This window comes from Octopus bimaculoides, chromosome 27, assembly GCF_001194135.2.
Source record: "Octopus bimaculoides isolate UCB-OBI-ISO-001 chromosome 27, ASM119413v2, whole genome shotgun sequence".
Lineage (NCBI taxonomy): Eukaryota > Metazoa > Mollusca > Cephalopoda > Octopoda > Octopodidae > Octopus > Octopus bimaculoides.
In genome coordinates, this window is record NC_069007.1 from 21,069,119 (window position 1) to 21,076,947 (window position 7,829).

General features: G+C 36.9%; 3 protein-coding genes across 3 annotated transcripts in view; 2 read left to right on the forward strand and 1 right to left on the reverse strand.

Moving 5' to 3' along the window:
- Positions 1 to 2,832, forward strand: part of LOC128250976 (zinc finger protein 850-like) — a 7,116-nt gene extending 4,284 nt beyond the window's left edge. The window contains exon 3 of the mRNA XM_052977167.1: positions 655 to 2,832. Coding sequence (XP_052833127.1) covers positions 655 to 1,888 — 1,234 coding nt within the window. The 3' untranslated portion in view covers positions 1,889 to 2,832. The remainder of the gene's footprint in view (positions 1 to 654) is intronic.
- LOC106883324 (zinc finger protein 271) overlaps positions 1,225 to 7,829 on the forward strand; it is a 27,932-nt gene continuing 21,327 nt past the window's right edge. The window contains exon 1 of the mRNA XM_052977274.1: positions 1,225 to 1,294. The gene's annotated coding sequence lies outside the window, so the exon portion shown is untranslated. The remainder of the gene's footprint in view (positions 1,295 to 7,829) is intronic.
- The window catches only part of LOC106883326 (zinc finger protein 271), a 21,179-nt gene continuing 16,169 nt past the window's right edge, over positions 2,820 to 7,829 (reverse strand). Inside the window, exon 5 of the mRNA XM_052977168.1 lies at positions 2,820 to 5,013. Coding sequence (XP_052833128.1) covers positions 3,946 to 5,013 — 1,068 coding nt within the window. The 3' untranslated portion in view covers positions 2,820 to 3,945. The remainder of the gene's footprint in view (positions 5,014 to 7,829) is intronic.

Here is a 7,829-nt window from a genome sequence, read left to right on the forward strand (position 1 = left end):
TTGAGCGAAAACACCTAAAACTCCACGAGGCTCCGGCAGAGGATGGTGGCGAACCCTGCTGTACTCTTCCACCACAACTTTCTCTCACTCTTACTTCCTGTTTCTGTTGTGCCTGTAATTCAAAGGGTCAGCCTTGTCACACTGTGTCACGCTGAATATCCCCGAGAACTACGTTAAGGGTACACGTGTCTGTGGAGTGCTCAGCCACTTGCACGTTAATTTCACGAGCAGGCTGTTCCGTTGATCGACTGGAACCCTCGACGTCGTAAGCGACGGAGTGCCAAGAACAACAGGGGCTTACTATTTCTAGCAGATCGAATGATCGTGTAGAAGTTCCCTAGTTTATGCGATACTTAATAGTTATTTCGTTTGGTTGATGAGGGATACAATTATAGGAGCAAGATGATAGTAATAGATATTTCTAGATATTAAATTCAAATAACGATAAACGTAAACAAACAAACGAGGTTTGCTTTTAGAAGCGTTGACATGTCTTAGAAAGTTAAAGAAGTGATTTTAAATTCTCAATCGCAGGATAATGCTAATAATATAGCCTGAACAGGATAAACTACCCCTATTTTGCAGAAAAAAGTGTAGGCGGTTAGCTATGAGATATTTCTAAATGTTTTAAATTCTGCTACCGGTATTATTGAGACGAGGGGAAAATTATCAAACGACACCGCCGAGCACATGTCAACAGTCCAAACCAAACCGAACTACAGAGAAATTTCTAAACCTTTTAAGAATTCTTCGAGAATTAATAATGGAAGACGATAATCCCTTGGACACTTCTCACACTACATTAATTCATGATATAGATACAATTAATAAGACACGCAGTGAAACATTTATTAAACAAGAATCAATACAGAGAAATATTAGAGAATTCTGTTCTGGAAATGAAGTCTTCACACATCAGGAGGAGATCCATAACAGGAATAGATCGTTCCACTGCGAAACATGTGGCAAATCGTTCTCGCAGAATTCCCATCTGGTTGTTCACGTACGCAGTCATACTGGAGAGAAACCATTCCATTGTGAAATATGTGACAAGTCTTTCGTTTCCAGCAGCAGTTTAACCAAACACCAGATATTACACACTGGAGAAAAGCCATTCCACTGTGAAATATGTGGGAAATCGTTTACCAATAATTCAAACCTTGTTGTTCACAAACGTAGTCACACTGGAGAGAAACCATTCCATTGCGAAATATGTAAGAAATCTTTTGTCGATAACAGCAATTTAACGAAACACAAGATAATTCACACTGGAGCAAAGCCTTATTCCTGTGAGGTATGTGGGATATCTTTTGTCTATAATACTAATTTAAAAACTCACAGAATAATACATAGTGGAGAAAAACCGTTCCATTGTGAAATATGTGGGACATCTTTTACCAATAACTCGAATCTAATCATCCATATACGAAGTCACACTGGTGAGAAACCATTCTGTTGCGAAACATGCGGGAAATCTTTCGTTGATAACAGTAGTTTAACAAAACACAAACGAATACACACTGGAGAGAAACCTTGTCATTGTGAAATATGTGGAAGATATTTTGCATGTAACAGTATTCTAACGAAACACAAACGAATACACAGTGGGGAAAAGCCGTTTCCTTGTGAAATATGTGGGAAATCGTTCTCTCAGAATTCAAATCTTGTTATCCACAAACGTAGTCACACTGGAGAGAAACCATATAATTGTGAAATATGTAGGAAATCGTTCTCTGTTAATTCGCATCTCGTAATTCACAGAAGAAAACACACCGGAGAAAAACCTTATGATTGTTGTATTTGCGGGGAATCTTTCGTTTCTAGCAGTAATTTATCAAGACACAAACAAATACACGTTGGGCGGAAGCCTTTTAACAGTGAAACTTGAGAGAAATCGTTCTCTTGTAAATCTAAAACTATATATTTGGTCCGAGTGATTGCCATGTATAGTTTCCCATGCCACCGATCTGTCTCCATCGGAGGAGATTTTTCATGAAATATAATCTTTCACTTGTTTCAGTCATTAAGCTGCAGCCATGTTGGGGCACCTCCTTGAAGAATTTGTTGTCGAATGATTCGACTTCAGTACTTTTTTTTCTTTTGAGCTTGGTACTTATTTTATCGTACTCTTTTGCCGAACTGCTAAATTATGAAGACGTAAACATACCAATACTAGTTGTCAAGCGGTGTGTGTGTGTGTGGGGGGGGGGAGGGACAAAACAACGGTACACACATACACGACGGGCTTCTTTCAGTTTCTGTTTACCAAATTCACTCACAAGGCTTCGGTCGACCCTAGGATATACTTGCCCAAGATGCCACGATGTGGGACTAAACCTGAAGCAATGTTATTGGGAAGCAATCTTCTTACCACATGTCCACGATCGGAAATAATCTTGTAATTCCCATGTTATTGTCGACCACGTCTACTCCCATGTGGAGGAAACACTTTCACTTGACTATTTAGAAAATCCTTATTTGTAGTTGTTGACTAATAAATATACAATAATCAAAAAATTCTAGCCATGTTAAAATATGTCTGGATGCCCTTCCAGACATGTACACACACACAAGGAGGTGCTGGGAAATTCCTGGTTTTGGGTAAAAGAAAATATGGTAGGATCAGTTAATTATTCCCCTCACAGATTCAAACACTTATTGCAGTGGTCCTTCAGTTTTTCTAAGCCCTGCAAAAAGAACTCGGAAGGTTGGGCCTCCAGCCAGGCCTTTCATGATACCCTTAAAGCCAGGAACTTTTCAGCCCCCTTGTATGTGTATATATACACATATATATAAGTAAGATCACAAATGGGCTGAGGTTCACTATAGCTGTTTCAGACATATTTTTTATTGATGAATAAATCAATTACATCATGAAAAAAAATTCAAATCCAAAATTTAAGATTTGGTTCTTAACAGTGATGATCAGAGATTCAATTGGATCCTGCAATTAATTAATTAATTATATATCTATATGATGTATATAAATAATGTGTGTGATGGCGTGAGCTCTATAAGTAATTTTAACCCTTCTGATTCCAAGTCAAGTTTTGTAGTATCATGGTCCATTCAAGTAGGGTGTTGTTGACTGAGATGTATCCAGATAGAGGTATTCCTTGAAGAAATTTGTTCCAGTCTCTTTAGAAGGTGATGGGATCTTTTTCTTCTTTGATTTGTTTGGGACCATGTTAAATAGAGCAGATATATTGATGAAACTCTAGAAGACCCAGAATATCTATAAGATATACTGACATCTTCTTATGATGTAATCAAATATTACCTTTCATGTTTGTGTATTTCTAATACAAGAACCATTTAATGATGGAATCTCGGATTTATGAGATTGCATTATTCAGATATTTAACCCACAATATAAAAAAAAATTTTTTAATTAATAGGAAATTTTTCCCCTTCTAAAAATATGTTAAATGATATATATATATGAGCATTATGAATAAATGTTTTTATTGAAAAAATCACAGTGGTATAGTATTTTGTTGTAATATTTTGGGATGGTCGGGGTTTTTTTTGCCAATACAGGCATTATACATTAATTCTTCACTTCAGATTTATTTTATTATTGTTCTTAATATGTGTGTGTATGTAAGGTTTTTCTATCTCCAATTTGAAATGAGGTTATATGCCCCGCAATCAGAGTCCGGCGAGCTGATGTACGAATACATTAATTTCTACGTAGAATGCTTTTATAGTTCTTCATGAATGCAGATATGTGTAGTTGTCTCCCCTGAGAAAATGAATTAATACAGATGTCACAGTGACAGCATTTCTCACTCTTGTATGAATGTACTTGCAGCATTAATTTAACTGAAACCACTTTGAGGGGCAGTGAAATGGCTTCCCTTTTATATGAATGCATATGTGTATCAATAAGTAATCATTTTCAGAAATTAATTTACTTTCGATATCATAGTGATATGATTACTGTTATCTATGAATACGTTTGTGTTTAGTTAAATGAGGATTCTGAGAGAATGCTTTACCACAGATATCACAGTGATATGGTTTCTCTCCTGTATGAACACGTTTATGTCTTGTTAAAGTACATCCATGAGAGAATGATTCTCCACAGATATCACACTGGTATGGTTTCTCTCCTGTATGTATTCGTTTATGAGTAGTTAATGTGTTACCAGCAGAGAATGATTTACCACAGATATCACACTGATATGGTTTCTCTCCAGTATGAACACGCTTGTGAGAAGTTAATTCATCATTTCGAGAGAATGATTTACCACAGATATCGCAGTGATGTGGCTTCTCTCCTGTATGAATACGCTTGTGTCCATTCAATTGATCGTTTCGAGAGAATGATTTACTACAAATATCACAGTGGTATGGTTTCTCTCCTGTATGAATACGTTTGTGCTTTGTTAATTCGCCACCCTGAGTGAATGATTTGCCACAGATATCACATCGATATGGTTTCTCTCCAGTATGAGTACGTTTGTGTTTGGTTAACTGATCATTTTGAGAGAATGATCTTCCACATATATCGCAGTGATATGGCCTTTCTCCAGTATGGATACGTTTGTGAGTAATTAAGGTACCTTTTTGAGAAAACGATTTACCACACACATCACAATTAAACGGTTTCTCTCCTGTATGAATACGTTTGTGTTTAATTAAATGATGTTTTTGAGAGAATGATTTACCGCAGATATCACAGTGGTATGGCTTTTCTCCTGTATGTGTGCGTTTGTGAGTAGTTAACTCATCATTTCGCACGAATGATTTACCACAGATGTCACAGTGATGAGGTTTCTCTCCTGTATGAACACATTTGTGCTTAGTTAAGGGACCATTTTCAGAGAATGATTTATTGCAGATAACACAGTGATACGGTTTCTCCCTTGTATGAATGTGTTTGTGAATATTTAAGCTGCCCCTTTGAGAAAATGACTTTTTACACAGGTTACAGTAGTTTGATTTCCCTAACAACTTTGGCATCTCTTCAGTAAAATATATGGATACTTTTCTTCTCTTCTGTTTTATAAATTATTCCTAACAAATATTCCATCCACTGTGATCAATACTGATATTTGAAGATGTTGTAAAGTCCTTTGTAAATGCATCCAAATTTCCTTAGAATGCAAAATCATCTTGAACACATTCTGCAATGAAGTAAGGAAATGTTGCTAAATGATATTTCAATGTAATTCACTGTAGCTTTATATATAGTTATATCAGTTCAGTTATTCCAATGTGATGTGAAATCCTGAAACAATAAAAGAACGGTATCAAATACGGAAGATAATTCATATATAACACATGAGCATACATATGGCGGTGGGGACGCAATGTTAGTAACCGGAGTAAAATGAGTAATCTCTTGATTTCTTGCTATTTTCTCCCAACCTGTGTAATATTGTCATCTAAAAGTCTATCGTGTGTGTATCTATCCTATATAGGTCTTTAGTTTTGTGTTGAAAAGAGATCTTATGGCATCTTAGCTTGGTAATAATGCCCAGTAGGTCCGCTTCGAGGTCTTTGATTCTGGATGGGAACCTCCTGGATTTGATCCCGTACGTATTGGCTTCTGAAGATGGCGTGGCTTAAAGTCATAGAAATATGTCTTCCATCTCATCCGCCTTATGAAGGGTGTTGGTATATTTTTGTCGAATAACCGAGGTTGTATTCGTGATTGTGCAAATGCGCGCAGCCGACGGTACAGCCATCTAACACAGACCATGTAGTGGTCTTTTGCAAAACATTATGTCCCGGGGAAGTAAAGGATCGTCAACAGATCATATTAGAGCAGTAATATATTTATAGGAAGTTAATTACATGTTCGATCACAGAGTGACCAATTATTTCGGATCTATAAAGCGCTTAGCCTTATAGACGGGTCGCCGGACTCTGATCGCGGGCATATAACCTCTTTCCAAATTGGATATAGAAAAACCTTACACAAACACACACACACATATGCTTATATACATCTATACACTCCCATTTGTTGCCGATTGTTGATTTGGTTTCCATGTGATCAAGAGATGAATTAATACCGATACTACTTAGTAGCAATATCAAAAGTTTCCACTTTCAATTACGAATGTGCAATTACATAGATGTTAAGAAATATTAACTTTCTCTTTCTGTTGATGTTAAGATGTAGGGAATATCGAAAATTAAGAGTGGAGTTTCAAAGGGGAACGAAACGTTGAAAGTAATTAGACAACTTCCATACCTTCAGTAACGTTTATCATCAAAATAAGCTTCAAAATAAACATACGTACTATGACATGTATACAATGTAAATGTTTTACGTGCATATAATACTTATATATTAATATACAGAGAGTGTCAACGAGAAAGATGTTACGGAACTAAAGTCAGAGCAGACAATAACAGCTTTAAAAGAATTTCTAGATTTTTACAACAAACGTTGGTTTATATTTTTCAAATCAACATAATAAAAGAATGCTGTTTGTATACCTTTGCACAGTTAATTATCAGTGATATAAGTTCAATTCTATCTGTTAAAAGGATGGGTGTGAAACGAACACTAAACGATCGATTTTACAAGTCTGAAACAATAAATTGTCAGGGGAAGTAACTCTATCTTTTGAAGACAAGTCTGTCACTCTCTTTGGAGTCAGAAGTAAGGCTGTTGCGAAAGAACCAGCATCTTTAAGTCATTTTAAACCTCTCCGAGTCGAAAGCATCATGTAAGCTCTCAAGTCATACTCGCTTGTGAATGTCCGTTAAGCTTACATACATACACACACAGTGGAGGCGCAATGGCCCAGTGGTTAGGGCAGCGGACTCGCGGTTTCGATTCCCAGACCGGGCGGTGTGTGTGTTTATTGAGCGAAAACACCTAAAGCTCCACGAGGCTCCGGCAGAGGGTGGTGGCGACCCCTGTTGTACTCTTTCGCCTCAACTTTCTCTCACTCTTTCTTCCTGTTTCTTGTATAACACTGCGATGAACTGGCGTCCCGTCCAGCTGGGGGGAACGCATACGCCATAGAATCCGGGAAACGGGGCCCATGAGCCTGGCTAGGCTTAAAAAAAAAAAACATACACACGACTCTATTTTCCATCAGCCTTTATTTAAATAAGTCCTGGGGTACTTTATATAGTTTATTTGATAATTCTTCTTCATTATTATTATCATGTTGAGAAGACTCGTCAAGCAAAGTGAAATCGTGGTCGATGCTGGTGAAACTATAGCACTATTATACATTTTGGAATGTATAATAGAGTCCAGAGATGTGTAGCCAAACAAGTAACCATCTGTCCATCACTTATTATATCTCTCTCAGCATTGATACACTAGTTTTGATGTCAAATGTCTGATTTGATTGAACTCTGCTAGATTATCTGCCATCTTTCCAGCAACTTTGGTCACTTTTTTGAAGTCCATACCTCAACTAGCCATGGACATGCTTATAAAATAATAATTAAAAAAAAACAGTGCAGCACCCATGGCTTTCAGAAATATTTGTTCATGTGCTCAATTAGTGAAGCGGGGAATGAACAAAGTGTTGACTGCAACCTTCAAAATTTTCAGGTTTCCCCAAATACACCATCACTATTCCTGATGTTCCTATTCCTCTATTTCCTCTTTGTCCCTCTATTCCTGCATGCATTTCTGGGGACATTTTGTGTTTTTTTGTGTACAGTGCATGGACTTTTAGCTTTCATTGCTGTCTTTACTGCACTTATATGTCTGCTTTCTATTTCCTCTTTTAACTTTTTCCAATGAGCACATTATACAATAAACTTATAAGACAGTTGATGATTTGGGAGAATGATTTACTACAGATAATGTAGTGATGTAGTTTCTATGCTGAATGGATGCATTT